The sequence below is a fragment of the Echeneis naucrates genome, chromosome 13 (genome assembly GCF_900963305.1).
Source record: "Echeneis naucrates chromosome 13, fEcheNa1.1, whole genome shotgun sequence".
NCBI lineage: Eukaryota > Metazoa > Chordata > Actinopteri > Carangiformes > Echeneidae > Echeneis > Echeneis naucrates.
In genome coordinates this window covers 12,385,845-12,406,739 of record NC_042523.1, presented here as the reverse complement: position 1 = coordinate 12,406,739, position 20,895 = coordinate 12,385,845, and the positions used below count along the sequence as shown (strand labels likewise).

Genomic DNA, 20,895 nt, shown 5'->3' with positions numbered 1-20,895 from the left:
CAGCAGTTATGAAAATGTTGTTGGGACTTAACCTGAATCCTCTGCCCTGTCATTATTAGTCCATGGACATATTTCCTCAGGCTGAACTTGTGGTTAAATCCTCATCGTGAAGACACAATGACCCATCAGAAGCCCGACACAGTGATTATGACCAGCTGAGTCAAGACACACATCACAAGACAGAGGGTTCAAGGCAAAAAAGTTTTGTTTTATGTACACACAAAAGCAGTCCCGCAGCTCACTTACCCAAGTGCTCGCAAAGATAATAAAAAAAAAAAAAACATAAATCAAAACTCTACTATGGTTCCTTTCAACCCTGTACCTCAGCAGCGAGACCGAAAATCACCAACATGCAGCATTCATAAATTAGGAATAACTCAAACACAGGCAACAGCAACAACAAAATAAAAGAAAAAAAACGCAGACTGCAAAACATGCAGAAGATTTAAGCAGGCTTATACTTTACAGATGTAAACAACCAAAGAGGAGCAACCAACACTATACAGAGAAAAATAATACACACCCGTTTCACGTGGAAAAAAAAATGTATGCATAGAAACTAACTATTAAAAAAAAAACATCAGTAGATGAGACTTTAAAGCCTCCTTATTCACATTTACAAAATAAAAAAACTCAAATCTTCCATACATACTGTCACAGAGAGCACAACCTTGTTTGGCCCCGAGAGCCCTGTAAACATTATGTTAAGGGACAAGTGTTGTGACAACCGAGCGCCTTTAAAAAGAAGAGTCTGAGAAACTGCAGGCAGACACTGTTTGGATTCGTCTCTGCCCTGCATCTGTTCAACATGTCTTGAGTCTTTAAAAGGTCTTGTCAAAAGAAAGCAGCTTGGTAGCACATTATCACCTCTCCCAATCTGCCGATGCTGGAAAATATATTAACATTGTTCTATTGCTAAGCCTTTTTTATTCGATATAATGCGCTCTCTGCATTATCTGACAGTTAATATCCGTCTCTACCTGTCCAGTGGGTCACCAGAGCGATAAATCACTCGTCTTTTGCATCCTGCACTGCAACATGGTGATCAGTTTCCTGTGTCATGTGGACTGTGGTAGTTAACTTCCTGTTCAAGAGCTCTGGTAATCTCCCTGCAGAATGTCATGGCCTTGTTTTGCTCTGTGGTCTAAAGAGCTGTAGGCACCCAGTTTCAGCCAGCAGCTTTGCATACAGTGTGTGTGCGTGTGTCTTCCTCAGTGCTTCCTCCTGCTTTCTACAGCTCTCTATCTTCTTCTTCTTCAGATTCCAGTTTAACTTGACTGTGCGTTCAAGGTAAAGGGTGAGTCCTTTTTTTTTTTCTTTTTTCTTTTTTCTTTTTAAGAATGACTTAAATCCTCTACAGTGCTATTACAATGTCAGTCAGTGGTGAGAACAGCTCTCACGGTGCAGAAGCCAAAGCTGAGCTCACTTCTGCACTGCTCTCAGGTGGGAGATTGCTAAGACTCCCTCTGTTCTCAGTATATTCTGCATGGCTCTGGGTCTCCTCCACTTCCACGTTTCTCACCACATTACTTTCCATTTTGGTCTCAATTTCTATCTGATCCAAACTGGCTTCGTACTCCTCCATTTTCACCACCACCGCTTCTTCCTCAGCTTTCCTGGCGGCTAACGTGTCTGCGGTGCTGGCCTGGGCGTACGCACCAACGCTGGCGTGGCTCAGGCCGTGAACTTTCTTCAGGTGCTTCTCCAGAGTGGCGTAAACAGTGAAGGGTACTGTACACAGCTGACACAAAAAGGATGCCTTAGCCCCCTGTGCGCCGTGGGTCTTCATGTGGCGCGTTAACTTTGAACTCTGAGCGCAGGCGTAGTTGCAGAGGCCGCAGCGGTAGGGCCGTTCACCTGTGTGGCTGCGGCGGTGCACAGTCAGGTTGCTGCTATTTCTGAACTGTTTACCACAGAACTCGCAGGCCTCGTCTTTCTTCTTCTTCCCATTTGAAACAGCAGTAGTGCTGTTATTGTTTCCTCCACTGCCAACACCTCCTGTCACACTCCTCCGCTCATTCTCCCTCTGCCACTCATGCACAGCCTCACTAACTTTGGCTGAGCTCCAGTCTTTCTCCCTCTCAATGATTTCTGCTCTTTCGTTCTCCCACTCTCCAACTCCTCGCACTCTGTCGCCCATCTCTGGACGTTTGGGTGTGCAGTTGCCACTGGCAATACCGCTCTCACCACTGCCCCCAGTCTCTCCGCTCTCCAGTGAGCCTTCGGAGGGGCTGGCGCAGGGCGAGGTGTGCTGGGGCTCCCCCTGTCCCTCTGGCTCCTCCTCCCCTCTTTCTCCCCGTTCTCTCTGGCGGTGGTACAGCCTCAACAGCTCTCTGTCTGTCGGCCTAACCTGCGAGGTCAACATCATCAGGCCTGAAGCTATGGAGGGGTGTTTAGGCAAGGTCAGGTCCAGCTCAGAAGGGCCCTGGGCCCTCCCGTCTGCACCAATCCTTCCCTTTCCAATGATTCTAGCTGGCTGCATTTGAATCCTCCCTCTCATCCCCTGCCTCCCTACATCCTCCTCCATCAAGACCATCTCCACCGATTCAGATCCACTTCCTCCACCTCCAGCCTCCCTGTGATGGCTCCTTATGTGACGGGCCAGCTGGCCGCTCTGGGCGAAGGCCTGCCCGCACACCCCACAGTGATAGGGCCGCTCACAAACGTGAGCGCGGCGGTGGGTGGACATGGCATGCAAGGAGTCAAAGTTCTGGTCACACAGCTCGCAACGGTAGTCAGACTGAAGGGTGTTAGTCTGAGGAAAAGGAGAAGCTGCTGGGGGAGAAGAGGACGGAGACAGCACCAGGCCTCCAGGGGAGCTGCTGGTGTTGTTATTCCCTTCTGCAAGCTCCCGAAGCCGCACTGAGAAGTTCAGAGCCTGCATGTTGCTGGAAGAAGAGGCAGAGGGGGTGTGTGCTTGACGGGAGCGCCCGGGCCGCAGGACAGAGGGTGGGAAGGCTGAGGCGAGAGCCTGACTCAGGTGGCGTGGGTCCAGAGTAGCTGCAGCAGGCTTCTGATCTTTAAGACCTCCACCTCCTCTCATGTCTGCATCATCCTCCACGTCCTCTTGATAGATGCTGAAGGAGTGTGTGTGCTGAGCATGCTGTAAGAGCATCCATGCAGATGGAAAAACACCGTCACACTGCTGGCAGGTGAAATAGGATGGCTCCTCTGGCACTAGAAAACAAAGATAGATGGGAGTCAGTGATTCTGATCAATGGATGTTAGTACAGAGTAAACAGAGTAAAAATCTCATGCTCTTTTCAGATGTGCCTTCCATCTGGAGGTAAATATGTCAGCATTCACTCTCCTTTTAGCTCTGTCTTGGTGTCCACCAGCTCTTTAAAGTTTGCAATAGGTTCACCAGGAGCGTGATTGCATGCTTGCATGCTGAAGATGGAAACGGGCAATTTGTGGAAAACACACATCGAAAACAGTGCAATGGGAGAGGTGAGAGTGAAGTTGCAGGTTGAAAATGAAAAACAACAGAGTTTAAAGACATTAAAAAGATAGGTAGGACTGATGGGAACTGGACTCTTAAAGTGATAAAGTGATAAAACCTGAAAAGGTGATGATGTAATAAGAGATATGTTATGAACCTACTCTGATGCAAGTGGATAGATGAGTTTTCAAGATAAAGTATGAAAGGAAGTGAAAGGAAAACACAGCTATTGTAGATGGACCCGAAGCAGAACAGAAGCTGAAGGTTGAAGGACCAACAGAGAAGAAAGCCATGTCGCAAAGTACATCTGGAGATATTTTTATATGTGGATAGCTTTGTCTCCTCACCGAGAGCCACTCTCCAATTAAGCTGCAAATTGCTAATTAGCAGAACGCAGAAAACGAACCCTTTATGCAAATCAGGCACTGACTCAGCCTGCTTGACAAATGAGGCAGTTCTGCATAAATCAAAATTGGAGAGAAGCTCCCCAAATTGAGGGGGAAAACTGATCTATTTTTTTTTTCCTCTTTTATGGAGAGGTTCAAAGCCGACTCTGGTATAAGCCTCTTTCATGTTTCCTCAAGTCAAATCCTTCTGTATTTTACTGGAGGGGGGAGGAGAGTCAAGATGAAAAAGACAGCAACTGTTTCTTTCTTTTTCCCCTCTCCCACCCTCCCTCTGTCTGGAGCTGTGCTGTTCATGTCCTTTAACCTAGCCTGCGGAGAAGCCCAGAAGAAGTTGAGATACTTCTTTTTTTTCTTTTCTTTTTTTTTTTTATGAAAAAAAAAGGGGGGTGAAGAGTGAGAGCAGTGAAAAAAGAAAGATAGGTAGGTCAGGACTCAGGAGATAAATTGAAAATGAGATAAAAAGATTATAATGTAGTGCGGGGGGCCAGGAGAAAATATGTCACCCCTTTAGATTGTACTTGAGACCCATCCTCCAACCCCAGCTCTCCTCAGCCCCCCCCCTCCCACCCCCCCCACTCCTCCCAAAACCCTCCAAATCTTTCCCTGAGGTGTGTGTGTATTTGTGTGTGCATGCGTGCGTGTGTGTGTGTGCGTGCGTGCGTGGTGTGGGTGGCAGTAGTGGGCGGGGGGGCTTTTGTCTCGCGGTCCTGGAGTGAAACACAATACCCAGCCAGTTTCTCTCTCCTTGCCTCACTCCTTTTTTTTGTAAGGATTCCCATTTGGCCCGGGGTAGCACTTGAATATTAAGCAGAAGCAATAACTACTAATTAAAAATGCAGATTGGCTGGGAGCACTAACGAGCAGCAGGCAGAATCTCCTCTCCCTTGGGAGGCAGGGGGAGGAGAAAAGACGGGTTGCAGGGGGGGCTAGAAAGAGGGCAAAGCAAAAGTGTGTTGAAGATATGTGGAAGAAATGAGGGTGTATGTGTGTTTGTGTGTATTGAGGGTGTGGGGGGGGGGGCAAACAAGGAGAATAAATAAAATGGAACGAGACAGATGCACGCAGCTCTTCAGTAATCCATCCCTGCTCTACCCCCTTTTCTCCGCTGCCGTCTTGAATACAGAAAATGGATGGATCTGTTGTGGGATAACTGCTCTTTCACTTCGAGTCATTGCAGAAGATTCAGATGTGCAGTTTCCCTCCCACGAATCAGCTCGCCACTCAAGTAAAACAAGACTTCCTACTGCTCACTGCAGGTTGGCCAATTAAAACTGCTCCTTACTACTTTATCACGCAAGAGCACAAACTTTACGTCACCCAGATAAAAACACACAGAGTTAGGATTAAAAATTACAATTTTTATGAAACCTTAATTCTCCAACAAAACTTAAATCCAAACTTTTCTTTTGCATGATTCACCAACTGTAAGTGAAAGTGAGAGATCGAGCAAGACTTTGAAAAAAGGACATTAACAAACAGATGCACTCTCCCTCAAAAAAAAAAAAAAAAAAAAAACTGACACTGAAAAACAAGAGAGTTGTGGACAAACGGAAATGGTGCACGCACCCGTCCCCTGAGCGTTACACAAAGGAAGGAACTGCTAACATGTGTCTACATGTCAGAGAGAGTTTCAAAACGCACCAAAGGGTATTTATCTGCTACAAGTGTGTTGCAAGACGCACTGTCCATTTACAATCATTTACAATATCCCACATCACTCTGCAGATAGCGTGACCTTCAGAGACGTCTGACCTTTGCAGGGAAAACACTATAGCTCTCAAACATCTCAAATGAATTGTCGGACACTAGATGAGAAAAATTGGGATGATTTTAATGATGTGAAGTGATGAAATGCTAACTGAGTTCTGATGGGTTTGTCACCCCCCCACCTGCACTAAGTCTTACTATATCTGGCACACTGTCACAGTGTCATATTTTCACCTTTTTTTTAAAGCAGCAGAAAAGGAGAGAAAAAAGACATTATCTGTGCTAATGTATGACACATTCTTATGCAGAACAAGAAGAGACTTATGACTGAAGAGATAGAATATACTGTATGAAAACAAGGACGAGAAGAGAGGATCACGTACAGGATGAAGGGAAAGCAGGAGGAAGGAGGGGATTCCCAGGAGCTCAGGTGGTTCTGCCTGGGGCAGGACAGTGGGAGATGGCAGAGGACCTGCACATGATGCAACGTCCTCCATTACTGTGTCATGACAGTGAGGAGAGTTGCACCAGCACATCCTCCTCCTCCTCCCAACATTTCATACTGCAACCCACAAACTACATTTTCAAAAAGCACTATGCAGGACTTCAAACACTCCTGTGCTGTATCCGAGGGAACCAGGAATCTGTCGGTGCTGTCCAGGGTGCAGTGGGTGACAGGGAGTGAGAAACATGTTTACCTGGCCATTCCACCTCAGAGACTGACAGTCAGGGAGATGGGAACAAGCTGTGGAGCTCAGGTGCTCAGTGTGAGGCCCTCAGGGGACCCTCACTGTTCTCTGAACGCTCCTGGTGCCTATCCTTTCCACACAATTAGCCTGTGCATCACTAACTCACGCAGGTCTGCTAATGGCAACGGATACTTAATGAGCTGGACTTGGGAAGCAGAGGGAACATTTGTTAAATGAAAGGGGGGGGCGGTTGGAAGAAAAAAATAAGACAAAACAAAAAACAGAGTCACTAATTAGCAACCTGCCCTCTTTCTGCTTCCTCTTCCAAACACTCACCTGCTTTGCTGGGCTCCTCCCCCCAGGGTCTGTCCCTGGCTGCCCCTCTCCTCAACTCGATGAAGCCCGGCCCCAGTTTGGTATTTGCGACCTGATGCTGTGCTCGGTTGGCAGGCGAAGGGGGCGTGGCATGGACGTTTGGGACTTGGCCTCTGGAGCGGCAGCCGCCCTGTTTGTGTTGGATGAAGGCCAGGATGTGGGCGAGGGGGAAGGCCTGGCTGCACTGGCCACAGGTCAGCAGGTCACGACCCTCATCAGGAGCTGGGACCTGTGGAGGTGGAGGAAGAGGAGGCTCATCTGATAAGCCGGCGTTGTCTGTCATGACGGGAGCTTCTGAGAAACATGACAGGAAGGAGAGGGGAGAAAGTGTAGTTACTAACCAATGATTTCTTTTTTTACTGTTAACATTTTAAATACATGAGGACCAACAAATGCAAATCTTCACAAATACAAAAGCAGTTCATTGCACAGGCCTTCATTAATACCCTGTGGTATTGTAAAAGGATGAAGAATAAGTCTGTTTCCTGAAAGTAACAATCCAATTCACTGTAGAAAAGATGAGTAAGCCCGTTTTTTTTTATGTCTTCTTTGAGAGGTAAGTTTACACTTCTACACAAATCTTTATTTATGTGTACAAAATCAGAAAGAGACGGGCAAACTATGAAGATAGTAAACAGTATACATCACATTGCCCCCTCACTAAAAGAAAATGCCTGAATGGGTTGATAATGTGTGAAATTTTGGTCTGCAGAAAACTTGCTGAAAACCATTTTTGGCCGTTTTTTACATAATGACAGATCAAAGCAAAAAACATCAAGCGGTACAAGTGTCATCAGGCTTCGGTGGAACAACATAGAGGCGTGGTGATTGAAAGTGCTAGTTTCAGTTGTAAATTCTAAAGCAACGAGGCCAATCTGCACAGCCATTACTGACCACTTCCTTTAACCAACCTAAAACTGATCTGCTCACTCCGGCTGAGGCTACTGGGTGCACAGAGAGAGCGAGAGAGCTGTCAATCCCAAGACAAACAAACCAACCTACATGTCTGACTATCACTGTGACCTGACGACTCAGATTATTCTATTAAAATGTTCAGATTATGACTCAGGTTTAGGTCCTTTACTCATAATAATCTGGTGCCCTTATAGCCACAGGCAGTGGGAGCAGGTTTCTCAACAGGAAACAGATTGCAGCAAAAGAGTAAAAAGCTGCTGGAGGTGTTTGAGATAAGAGTGGCCCCTGTGTGTGTGTGTGTTTGTCTTGTTTTGACAGACAGTTCATCTGATTCAACACGAACTTCTGTGGTTTGCAGGTCCAGGTGTGCACAGTGCACAGACACGCACTGAGGAGAGGTGGTGCATCAGTGGCTTCAACTTGAACTCAACCTCCTGAAAGGACTCTGAACTCTGGACAGGACTGAAAGGACAGCTCAGGCCAGGTGGGGCCCTTTGAGGAGGAGGAGGGGTCAACTGACTATTGCTCAACACGGACCTGGGCACACCTTGATGCATGGACTGGATCCACCTGCCCGGGGTGGGCCGGCTAACACACAGGACAGGTACAGACAGTACAGTCTGAAGTCGGATCTCGCCAGTTGTTACTCAAAAATGTCACCTTTCCTGTTTCAGGGCTGCGCTGTTTGTGCAGACTTGCAAGGCGCGGTCACACACACACACACACACACACACACGCACGCACGCGCGCACACACACTCAGATTGAGACAGGGTTGAGTCAGGGCCTGTGGTCGCACCAGACACGCACCACTGGTCTATAGAAGAGAACTGAAAAGAGACAAAAACGTTTGTTTTGTTTGTTTGTTTTTTGGTTTCCATCTTATTTCCTTTTCAAACACAACACATTTCACATCACTGTCTCTGTGTGTGGGCAGTCTGACTTGGATCAAACTGAACGATGTCCACTTTCATTTGCGTGTGTAGTAACAACCAAACATTTAAAAAAGTGTGTCAGGGGACGCCCTCATCAGCCTCTCGGTTTAAAAGAGATGATGCCCTCCCCCCCCAAAAAAACAAACAAAAACACCAAAAAAAAACTGCCCCATGAAACTTGAGCCAGACACCGAACGAGAAATGCGATGATGTTTTCACCTGGAAATATTAATCATCGTGTTCGGACCTGTAGCCTGTGAAGACAACGTGCCAGTAAACCGGTCCTTCCTCTATGAGGCACTGAGGCCACTGTGCACATCAGGACAAACAGTAGAAAACCATCAGCTCTTAACTAAATATTTGCTATTAAAAGTGCACACAGTGTATTAAAAATACATCACTGAGAACAGTCAGATCTGACAGTCATCCATCATACACTTGATTCATTTTAAACTGTTCATGTGTGATCATCGGTGCCGGCGCGCATCTGAACCATGCGCACAAACTGGAGAAAACAAACAACGAAACCAGGACCTGGATCTGCGTTAGTGTCCCCTAAAACCTTCACACTCGTCTCCGGCCACCTCACCGCCATCACACACAGATCACACACTGCTGCTCCCACTTGGCTTACCTTGAAACACACTCAGGTGTTGCGGTCTGCTCCCAAGTTTGCGCCTGGACATCGCGTCACGTCGAGCGTCGCGCGTTTGGCACCTTCCTGGATCTGGATCGGTAAAAACCGGACCGAAACCCGGCCGGCTACTGCTGCTGCTGCTTCTCCTCCGGTAAGTTGAGATCAGCGGAACGGCGGGGACAGACTGCTGTGACCGGTCGTCCTCTGTCTGGACTCGCACTGAGGTGTTGAAGGCTGCGTTCAAGTTCACACTTCCTCCCCCGAAGCGAGCGGAGGGCAGGAGGGACTTGAGCCAGCTCAAGCGCCGCCCGCCCCGCACCGCCCCGCACGGCGGACCCTGACCCCGCCCTCTCCGGGTATCGCGCGCTTTATCACTATCTCTGTGTGTCTGAGTGGTTTCTGTCGCATCAGAGAAAGGCAGCATGTAGTTCCTCCTGAGCAGCTCAGAGAAACCGCTGCCCCTCCACAGGTGTCTCCGAAACCAGAGCAGAGTTCATTTCCTCTTTTCTGCTGGACCAGCTGCGACCGACAGACCGAAAAAATACACCAAAAACTCTCCGGGCGCCCCAAAAAGTCCGAAGGTTGTGCCAGCTTCGAGCAACTGAGGCGAAGCGCCTACTGTAAAACCTGAGATTTGTCGCCATCTCCTGTCCTGAACAACAAACTGGAGAAGTCAGTCAATAATGTGTCAGGAGCACATCCAGGATTTATTTTTAAGAGTAAGAGAGAGAAAAACCAAAATGAGCGAGCCATTTCAAATCAGCTTTTATTTGCAGTTCTGTATGTTTATCGTGATACTTTAGTGACAACAAAAAAGGTATTTGCTGTTAACCAGTTGGCAGAGTATAAAAAGAGCAGTTGGTTGTTTTATTAAACGCACAGACTCTGACTTCAATGCTTCATAAAGATGTTTCAGATGGATCTGTATAAATATCCTGTACATTCCTTCATGAGCCTTGTTTTTAATTTATGGTATATTTACCAGCTAGCATAAAAGGAAAATGTGGGAGAGCATGGTGACATAAGGATAATGTAAGTTTACTATTGCTTCGAAATGTTTGTAGTAACAAGTGCTGATGCAGAAAATAGAAAAGGAACATGCAGAGTAAGAAACTCATTCGATAAGATGGTCTTTACAACATGAGGCAAAACTGAGAGGGCATATCACCTCTAAATGGCTGAGCCGTCACTATGTGTGAAGAGTTAAACTAAAGGTATTGTGGTCAAGTTTTACACCATAGACGTTAACAGTACCAGATGTGTAGATGGATCGTTTTGCAGTCTGTTCCCATCATCTCCCATCAGCCAATTTATTGAACAGTATGAGTGCCAGTGAGAACACAGACGCTGTAGAAAGACATTTCCACCTGTTGGTTCAGTATCTGTAGTTTGGACTCCGTGATCGTGAGCGCGACCTCCTGAAAAAGCAGACAGTAAACACAACAGGAAAGGACTGTTTGTTTGGAAACATTTTAAAACACTAAATGTAACATTTATTGGGCCTATATAAACATTTCATGCATATTAATAAACCAGATGCAATTGTTAGCAGCTCTAAGTGAATAGTAGCTTTTTATAATCGTACAGTATATACAATTCAGTTTTTATTATTACAGCTGTTATATACTTTCTTAAAAATGTAAGGTTTCACCAGGGTGAACAAACAATCAATAGATGGTGAGCCCTTGATGGGTCTGAATTTGGCATCAATAGCATCAAAGTCATCCTACTTTGTTATGTGCTGCCAACCTAGTACACTGTTGAAAGACTTGATCCAGACAAGACTGAGTATAACTTCATGTATCAGTTTTACTTAAAAATGCTTATTTGGATGTGGACTACTTTTTAATTTTTGTTCTAACTCAATACTCACTTTCAGATCTCAGCCTCGAGACTAACTAGTTTGAGTTAAGAAATCACCCTGTGATTATAGTCTTTGAAAAAAAAAAAAAGAAATGCACTGAGCCTCTTATATTGTTTTTGCATTAACTTGAAAAGAAACAAAAAATGAGCATAATTAATTCTACTTCTTCAGAGTTTTGCAGATTCTTGTGGCTTCTGACATACCTTCTGTATGAGTTATGCTCTCGACCTGAAGAACAGAAGACACAAAGTCACAATGAAAACAGAGGCATGCCAGAACTCTAAAACCAATAAATCTGTCAGAGAAGAAACTGATGCCAAAGAATTTGGTAGAAGCCAAGTTGATTAAATATTTTGGCTATTTCTGTTTGAGCATGTAACATCATTAAAACAATAAATATTACCTGTTAATCGAACAAAATGATCATCACTTTAAAGCCATGTGGCTGTTGATGATGAGACCCCGAACTCTTACCATATTTGGAGGGAGAAGGCGAGTGGCTCTGTCGCCCGTACTGTCTTTCCCATTCATCCCTCTCCTTCTCACGGCGTTCACGCTCCCTAAACACGGAGCCCGGGTCAGCTAGTTGCAACACACACAAATACCAAACAGTGCACTTCCACACACGTAAGCACGCACACACACGTGCGCACACCCTTACTTCATGCGTATCTTGCGTGCCATGGCTCTCAATTCTCCCTCTCGTTCCTGTTAATAAACACAGCAATGAGCAGAATTAGAGGATAATGGTTTTTGCTTGTGTCATTCTGAAGGACACACACACACAAATACACACCTGTCGTTTGTGTTCCTGCTGCTGGATCTTCACCTGAGCAGCTTTCTTATCCGCTTTGGCTGCAGCACAAGAAAAACCACAGGGCATTTGGGTGAGTAGGGGAAAAAAAAAATTGGGTTTTCTACATCTTTAATATGCATTTGACTGTGTGTGACACTTAATGATTCAGGTCTGCACTATATTGTTTCTTAATCTGTGCACAATCCATAACCACTCAGCTGTACTCACACTGCTTGTTGAGTGCCTTCTGCATACGCAGCTTCAGTCGCTCCTGTGGGGTCATCTTAGGCTGCAGATGACACAGTTGTGTTAGCACATCTTTTCACAGCCTGAGAAACGTGTGAGTGAGAGTGTGTGTGTGGAAAAAGTGTAAGAGAAAAGGTATATCAAAACTACTTGGCTTTTATACAAATTTGATACTATCACCTTTATGTACAGTTGCTGGTGGAGATAACAAGTTCAACAAAATTAATTATGTGATGTTTGATATGTCAACTGACTGGCCAAACTAGTTGCGCGCACACGTGTGTGTGTTTGTGTGTGTGTGTGTAGAGAAATTGCTGCTGTAGTCCTGCAGCTGCTGTTGTATAGAAGGATGATGGGATCCATCCACATGAACCTTTACACAATATATTTATCTGTATGAACACTGTCAGGGAGATAAAGGGCAGGAGAACGGCTGGAGAGGAAGAGGTTCGGAAAGTAAACAAGAACAACTTCAGGTCCTGTGAGTTCAACTGAGTTCAGAAAGAGCCAGAGCCATTTAATTCCTGACACACCCGCCACTGGGACGTTTAAACCTGGCCAGGCAAGAAAAACTGCAGGTCAAAACACTTCACAAAGAACCCCCTCATCTATTTTTCTGTTTGTCAGATTGTTTCTGGAGAAGCAGGGACAATGGAGAGTATAATTTGAAAGAACATATCAATAAATAAAACGTATTCCTAACTGTTATTCTTAAATGAATCGTTTGAAAACTACCATCGCTGAGTGTTAGTACTCTTAATATGAGACTACCATGAGCAGATTAAATAAACAACATACTGCAAGCTTTGAATGTGCCAACTGCTGGATTACCTTTGGGTAGAGTCAAGGTTTTTGTATCCTATCTCTGCGGCAGGTTATCCAACTAGCTTCATATTTAGCACACAGGCATTGGTTTTGAATTATTCTTCTGGTCCAGCTCTAAGCAAAACAGTAAAATGTTCAACTATTCCTTTCATCGCTCATCTCAACCCTTTGATCAGGATTTGGGATATCAAACATCATTTGCCGAGTCAGTGAGCTCACTACTGCTTATTAAAACAAGCAAGGAGATGGTGGCTCAGAGCAAACCATTCTCATTTTTAACCATGACTAATTAAATCAACTAATTAAACTGTTGGGGAAAAAAGGTCAAAGCTGATTCACAAGTTGTAACAAGACATGTGGTCAAAAGAGAAAGAAGCTGTCTTCTTCCTCTTAGCACCACGAATGTGTGAGTGTATTTGAGACTACAAACACATTAAGAAGACAATGCACTCTCACCCACATGTATATATGTAAACATGGATTCACCAACCAGACTAAACGATCATCAAGACAATAAATGACTTAATAGGCGGTCTAAATGGTCCCTCCATACAGTGATATCAGCATCAATCAGTCATTTGTCAGTGTTGTCAAGTTGGCATGAATACTGTAGTGATAATTTCAAGGTAGATGCAAGACTTGGACTGCAGTGTATGTCCACTTATAGGGTGGGGAAAGAAAAAACAAAAGTCATATCATTTTTTTTCTCTGTGGGAAAGAATGGCTTCTACATCCCAGTTTGGTGGACAACCATGTCAGCCTGTCAGGGATGAGGGAGGCGTAGGCTTTAGCAAGAAACCCAGCTAGATCAAATTCTTACTGACTTTGGCAGCTCCCGTCTCTTTACCACCCGGAGTATCAGGCCTAGGAGAGATGAAATATAAAAGACAATTATCAAGAGCAATGAAGACAATTAGATGTTTAAAGTAGCATCAGTATTTTAACACATCTTATCACTGACATTAAGTAAGGCTTTAAAAGGTATTAATTTGTGTTTAAGGGCTTTCTAGATTCAGGATTTTGCATTGTTGTGCGGACTGTGATTTAAACATTTTTTTTTAACAGATTTACAGCTCTTTACCTGAGGTGCACCCTCATCCTTTTTTTCTTAAGATCAAATAAACTTCAGTTCCTTAGTTGTGGAAGTTAATGACATGTGAGCAGGTCTGTTAAAATGTCTCATTCTAATACTTTGAAGAGTCAAAACTATCTATCTCAAAAAAAAAAAAAAAACAACAACAAAAAACCCAGAGCATTATTTTTCTTTATGCTCCTCATCTTGTGACCCTCAGATTTATCCTATGACCTCATTTGCAATTTTGGCACAAATGTGGGTCTATATGTTAATTTATATCCCCCTTTTCTATTTATTTATTTATTTGGGGATTGAAGTCGTTAAAAAAGAATCCCTTTTACACACAGTCAAGATATTTTCTTGTAGGTCCAGGTATGTGTGAGGTGGTGCAAAATCATGTGGCCTGTCAACGTTTACATAGGCTTACTTTCTTAGCTTTTCAGAGACAGCCATGGAAGTGGGATGGGCCCCTCTCTGACCAGGAGAAGGACTGTGGTTTGGGCGGCTGGACGACTGGGAAGGGCTGCGGCTTTTGCTGTCTCCCCGCCGGTGGCCTCCACTGCTCCTGCACCCTCGCCTGGAACTGGCCCCCTGCCGTGAACTTGAACGGGACCTGGCAGAAAAGACAAGATCATGTCTCACTTGTATGCTCTATTAACCGTATCGGCAGTGGCCACGGAGTCTAACCTTGTTCGCCTGCGTGCTGAGTATCGCCTCCTGTCCCTGTCTCGCTCCCTGTCTCGGTCGTTCGACCGAGATCGTGTCCAATCACGTCTCCTCCAGGATCCACCACCTCCATTTCCTCCTCTACCTCTGGAGTGAGATCGGGAACGCCGCCTTGACCACGAGCGGCTTCGAGAACGTCGACCATCCCTTCCTGTCCGCCCTCGTCGTGCTCGACGTGAACGGGAGGATGAGTGAGAAGACGACCGAGATGAGGAGCGGGAGGAAGAGGAAGGTGAGCGACTGGAGGATGATCTTCGTCTCCTGGACAAGCAGAGACACTAATTTTTAGAAACCATACCAGCCCAGCACCTAGCCTATCTTTAGAATATTTTGGTTTTCTTGTTTTAAAAAGATTTACTGTTTTATGGGCAAAGGATTTATATATAATATCAAATATTTTCAGCTTTATATGTTTTGATCCATGCACAATGAGAAACTGTCAAATGTGTTAAAGCTTTAAACTACCTGATCTTCACTTTATGTACATGCATGGTTGAATAGGTCTGGCTCATTACTCGTCAGCAACTATTTGAATTGATATTTGACTATAAATTGATCCCCCTAACCTAACACAAATATCAATCAGTATTCTTTCTGCATCAAGAGCTGTTGTCATTTCAAAGAACACAATGACTGCAAGAAGAACATAACCAATGAAAAGCCAGGAAGAGGGAAAGTTACCGACCGGGAGCCCCTGCTATGACCTGCAGGGTGCTGCAAGTTGGAGGGGGCGTGGCCAGAGTGAGGAACAGTTTGAGTTGCTGGCGCAGCTTCGTCATCGCTGCCTCCAAAGCTAGTGATGAAAGTGATCTTCTCTGGACCAGGAGACCGAGAACGTGAACGTGACTCAGAACTGGATTCTGACTCTGGCCTAAGAGAGATAGAAAAAATAAAGTTCAAAGACACAAAGAGACAACGGTTTCGAAAAATAATAAATATAACTTGAATTGTAGGCTTATTCACCGTTTGTAGGGATCGTATGTCGGGCTGTCTCTCCTGGCATAGCTGAAATCAATGGGGATAAGGACATAGGTTAAACGTGTTTTGAGATGAGTGGATTCTTAACAACAAATAAACTTAGACAGTACAACGATACCTTGGTGGACTTATCTGTCTTCCCTTTAGCCGCTTCTCTCTGAACTCTCTTCTTTGTCTGCGAGACCGCCTGCCCTGAGGTTTTCACACAAACAGAAATTACAATGCTGCAAACTAAAATACATGACACACACAAGTTAAAAAGATGGGTTCTTACAGAGTACATGGCCTTCTCTGCTTCCAGAGCCTTAGCATGTTTGATGGCCTCCACTTCTTCTTTGTCTTTCCTCAACATCCTGTTCAACAAGAAACAAATTGACAGCATATATTACATACATATATTCTGCCAATTATAGTGCCAGGGGAAACAACTGGTTTTTTTTTGTTTGTTTTTTTTAAAGTAAGAATGTTTTCAACTCAACACTAAAGGCTATAAATACAATATTTCTTGATTACTATCAAGGTAGAAAGTGAAGCTGAACCATCTGAACTCATCTAACTAGCAGGCCAGTGTTTCTGGAGACTAGAGTTGTTTATGAATAAATTCATGTCTGTAAATGCAGTTTCAGTGTTTGTACCACTTTTTATATTCTATAGCTTGGAGGAATACTAGAAACATAAACAAAAAAAATTTTCTTTTATGACAATAATTAAAACAAGCCATTTCTGTAGTTATCGTTTTATGATCTTCCAAATTCACAAAAACACATTCCAAATCCTTTCACATTAAAAAAAATCAGTATATCTGGTATTGTTCCAAAAACTATATGCCTTACTTGACTGTATCATGGAGAGATGATAAGAGATGTTACCTCACAAAGTCTCCTTCAGCCATTCCATATGGGGTTGCCATTTTGTTTAGGTCTAACACTTGTTCTTGGTTCAGCTCATCAACATCAACCTCCACATCTGGACATGCACACAGACAATGTGACACAATATTTATTACCCTTAAACCATAAATCCAACGTGTAGCATTGAGGACATAGATGAACAATCTAATGCAAATGGCAACTTTCATTCAGCCAAGAAAAACAGTGACACTCAGCAGAAAGACGACAACATCAATGTATTGGAGGGAAAAAAAATTCTACACGTTGCATTAAATATGTTCTTTTTTTTCTTTAAAACAATTGAAAGTCTGTCTACAAACTGAAATTTGTGCCCGTTTTTATTCTACATGATGTTTTATCTCAAGAGTTCAAATATTCTTCAGGTTCCCAACTTGACAGTACCAAAGTAATTTCCTCACCAATATCTGGGATCCCCTCATCCTCTTCAGATTCACTGTTCTCTGAATTCTCTTCATCTTTGTCTGACTGGGGGTCAGGCTCTGTCACTGTGCTGTCCTCATACGTGTAACCAATTGTGGCCTTTTTCTCTGCCAGTCTGTACAAAAAGATTTATTATCACAAACCACTGCAAATGCCCTGGCGAGAAGGCATAGTGTAAGAATTACATATTTACATTCAGAGCAGGGACAAGCAGTAATTTTTAATGACATACTTTTTCTTCTCTTCCTCATTTGGTTTCTGCAGGCCACCGTAGAGCTCATCCAGGTAGATCTGGTATAAGCACTGCTCCTCCGAGACTGTAGGACAACAGAGAGTTTAAGAGCACCGCACAGCTTCAAACACACCTACTGATGCAAGTTAACACAGTATCACAGAGCAGTAATAGCACACAGGCAGCATTGTTTGTATGTATGTCTGTGTGTGTGTGTGAGAGAGAGAGAGAAATGTTTTAAGAGTGGACAATACATGGCTTCACTTAACTGTGTATGCTGTTTACTACTGATGAAGGCTTGGAAAGTGGAATGAAATCTAAATTTTCCTTTAACGGGATCATCTATCACTGTTTCTGGTACTCACTGTTGGCAAAGTCATTCTGCACTAGGCCTCTGTAGCGCTCATAGTTACACTTCCTTTCCTCCATCTCCTGTTCTGGTGTGCTGTTTATGACAAAGAGTAGAAGGCTGTTTTATCGAATCACTTAATAATTAAATCCAATACTTATGAGTGGGTTTTCTTGGGTTTAGTAGGATTTAGCAAATTAAATGTAAATCTAATATAACACCACACAGAAAATAGAAACAGTTTTACTAGTTAAAGAATAACAATAGAACATGAAATTCTCTAAATTTATGTCCAAGCTTTGTTTGTAACAATAACTCCTAATATAGTTTAACACATGGCATTAAATGGACTAGGACATGCTTCAAATTATTATTATTAAATTTGTTGTGAATTAATAATAGGGGGCAATCCTAAAATATTCCCATATATACATCTTGGGGTTAAATTGATTCTTAGTAATTTTAAAACTTACGATGTGCTGAGCAATGGAGGGGTGTAGGTGGGGATGTAGTCCAGGTGAGCCCTTACATCAAACCTGTCAATCATGTTGTTGGCATCTCCTTGCCATGGCATCCTTTGGACAAGAGAGAAAAAAAACACTATGTATAATCTAATCAGTAACATTAGGACTGTGCATGACAGCAACACCATAATAACCCCTTTGGTCTCAGTTTTTTGGGCATTGATTCCAAAAGTTTTTGAAAAAACTGGAGACTTTTGAGATTCTGTGCCATGTTGACATGACTCCATCAAACCATTTCTACAGCTTTATGAGCTGCACACTTATAATATCAATCTCCATTTTTATCACATGGCTAGGGTTTTAGACTAGATTCAAACTGGTGACTGGAGAGGGTGAGGTTCCACTGAAATATACTTAACTAATCATGATGTTTATGAAATCACTTTGAGACAACTTTTCCTTTGTTATATGGAACATCACCATTCAGAAAGTGGTCATTAGAACATAGTTAAACATGGCCTTAAAGGGAGTCATATTTTCATCATAAAAAAAAAAAAAATCAGCTAGGCTGCTGCATTCAAACCATTAACAAATGATATGAAGAGGTTTATGGTCTGGCAAATCATTACACAAACAGTGCCAGCTGTTTTGTTAACACATGGTAGGGTGGATCCAGGGCTTCTGGCTATTGCGCCAAACTCTGATCCTACCATCTATGTGCGTCAGCAGAAAATAAGATTGTTCAAACCAAACTACAATTTACTGTTGTGAGCCTGAGCCTGAATGTGTTTTGCTCCCTCACATGTTTATGGGGCTCTCGGCAGCCAACGCGACAGCAGGATCCAGATGGATTTTGTACGCTCGGCCATGCACCTGAAGAAACTGAGCTGGATCTTTTTTCTGTTGAGACAAAACCTCATGCAGTCAAAAACTAATGAACCAGCATCTTAAAACTGATCAAATAGTGAAGCATTATACTATACAATCCTTTACCTATGAAATGCAATCTTCCACTTGAACAACAACGATATTTGAGGCTGTGTGTATGGTAATGGCTTTATTGTGTCAAACTTAGCTCACAAACCCCAGATGTAATTGTATTCATCTGCCATTTAAGATCTAAATTTGGCTCTACTTGGACATCTTGACAAAAGAACAACCAGAAATAGAAAGCTAAAAACACATTAAAGATGACCTGACTCGAGGCTTACAGCCAAAGCAATTCAGTGTAGCAGAAATAATATTTAACTATAAATGTGAGCTGCTTACTATTTTCTCGTAGTACTCTCGTCGGCGCTCGCCTCGGCGCTTGTAGTCTACCATCATGCCACGGAGCTTGCGCTCATGTTTGCGGGCCTCCTGCCACATGACGGCGCCGCTGGGGGTGGGGGCGCGGCGGGGCACGGCTGCTGCAAAGCAGAAAAGAGAGAAAAAAAAAAACATGTATAACAGACAAGGTTTTGATATTACAAAACCAGAGACAGAGATGGATGAGGACACAGAAGAAACATTTCCAAGACTATTTGGAAGTAAATATTTAACTGTGACAAGCTACTCTTAAGATTATTGGATGGAAGTTCTAGCTCACACAACATTCCATTAATTACTAAAACCACAATCCATACATCTAAAAATACAATCCAATGGCCTAGTTCATAATGTCCTGAGGACAGAAAATATTGCTTTTTTTATCTCAAGCAATACATCATCAAAAGTAATATGTCAAAACTTAAAACGCATGCTTTGAACTTAGTTTAGAGGGAAAACATTCGCCAAAACATTGAAATATAAATAACTTCTAACTTAACAACCTCATGGTTTTCCCATTTGACAGATGTGGCTATATATTTTTTGTTATCAACATGAGGTCCTTCACTTCTTTGTTAACACTTAAACACATTACTTACCCCGGTCAGCTATTACTGCAAACTTTATTATTGTTATTATTAATAAATACATTTACTATTAGAGCCACATATTTGTCTGACTATTTTTCAATAACCTTGGCTTTTATGAATTGAATTGAATACTGTATGTGATCAAATAGCATTTTATCGCCGAGCTGATTTCATGTTTATTAGTTTGTAACAGCAGCTAGACCACCTGGAGGTTAAAAGCTAACATGGCTAACTCTCCAATAGTAACGTTGTCAAGCTCACTGCACCAAAGCACCGGTTAACTTTTGGTAGTTTCTCGACTAATACGACCAGTTTCCCCCCATGCAGTTGTTCTTTGGGTCAAACAGGAGGTGAATGGATGTTTCCAAAGTTATTGTGGAGTTTGTTAGCAAACATATCGGCCTGGTGGCGCACGTAGCTTCGGCCTGCTGCTGTTAGCAATTAGCCATTAGCTTTAAGGGCAATTTTAGCTTAGTTTAGCTTAGCTAGTCTGCAGAAATGTTAGAGACTCCGCTTTGATAACAGACTAATTATCATCAACAAAACAGGGAATGCGAACACGCAGAGCATTCATTATGCTTTAAATGATCCCAATTTACCTGTTTTCTTGATCGCCAACACACACGGAGCTTGTTTTCGGCCGGGCCAGCTAAAGACGGAGCGTCACACGCCTCCCTCTCTGCGGGCTGCTGGCTGGAGGAGCTCGGCCTGTGGGGGGCAGTATGTGTCCGCTCCGAGCAGCTCCGAGCAAAGTTCAACACACTTTATTCATGACTCAAACTGTGCCCACCAAGCAGACCTCAGAGGGGCCGATTCAAGACAGAAGCCTTTTTAAAGAGGGCATTTGTGCCCTCCATAAAAAGCCAAATGTGTCCTCCTCCACAGCCAAAACCGTCCTCTGTGAGTTTATGCTACCAAAGCTGAAGGGGAAAAGATGGATCCTCTGTCTTTTTATTTCTACACTCAGATGTGGTTGCGCTCCAACATGTGTAAACTTCATCCCCA

General features: G+C 43.5%; 2 protein-coding genes across 4 annotated transcripts; both read right to left on the bottom strand.

Annotated features, from left to right (window-relative positions):
- Window positions 1-1,272: 1,272 nt before the first annotated feature.
- On the bottom strand, window positions 1,273-9,372 carry znf296 (zinc finger protein 296). Of its 2 annotated transcripts, none has more exons than XM_029518380.1 (3): window positions 9,104-9,372; window positions 6,582-6,914; window positions 1,273-3,177 (listed from the first exon to the last, which is right to left on the bottom strand). In XM_029518380.1, exons 1-3 carry the CDS (start codon window positions 9,153-9,155, stop codon window positions 1,397-1,399), a joined length of 2,166 nt encoding a protein of 721 aa, XP_029374240.1. In that variant the 5' UTR covers window positions 9,156-9,372; the 3' UTR covers window positions 1,273-1,396. The 2 variants fall into 2 exon arrangements, with proteins under 2 accessions (XP_029374240.1, XP_029374242.1); XM_029518382.1 differs by having other exon boundaries at window positions 6,582-6,911.
- A 483-nt stretch (window positions 9,373-9,855) lies between these two features.
- On the bottom strand, window positions 9,856-20,597 carry clasrp (CLK4-associating serine/arginine rich protein). 2 transcript variants are annotated; one of them, XM_029518158.1, is made up of 21 exons: window positions 20,490-20,597; window positions 19,262-19,401; window positions 18,795-18,892; window positions 18,002-18,103; window positions 17,545-17,624; window positions 17,180-17,264; window positions 16,926-17,062; window positions 16,486-16,582; window positions 15,891-15,969; window positions 15,735-15,808; window positions 15,602-15,643; window positions 15,324-15,509; window positions 14,600-14,899; window positions 14,340-14,525; window positions 13,662-13,701; window positions 11,995-12,055; window positions 11,767-11,825; window positions 11,632-11,678; window positions 11,445-11,530; window positions 11,174-11,198; window positions 9,856-10,524 (listed from the first exon to the last, which is right to left on the bottom strand). In XM_029518158.1, the coding sequence occupies exons 2-21, from the start codon at window positions 19,358-19,360 to the stop codon at window positions 10,482-10,484; spliced, it is 1,926 nt and encodes a 641-aa protein (XP_029374018.1). In that variant the 5' UTR covers window positions 19,361-19,401; window positions 20,490-20,597; the 3' UTR covers window positions 9,856-10,481. The 2 variants fall into 2 exon arrangements, 1 of the variants encoding a protein (XP_029374018.1); XR_003841445.1 differs by lacking the exons at window positions 9,856-10,524; window positions 11,174-11,198; window positions 11,445-11,530 and having other exon boundaries at window positions 11,661-11,678; window positions 13,658-13,701.
- Window positions 20,598-20,895: the final 298 nt, after the last annotated feature.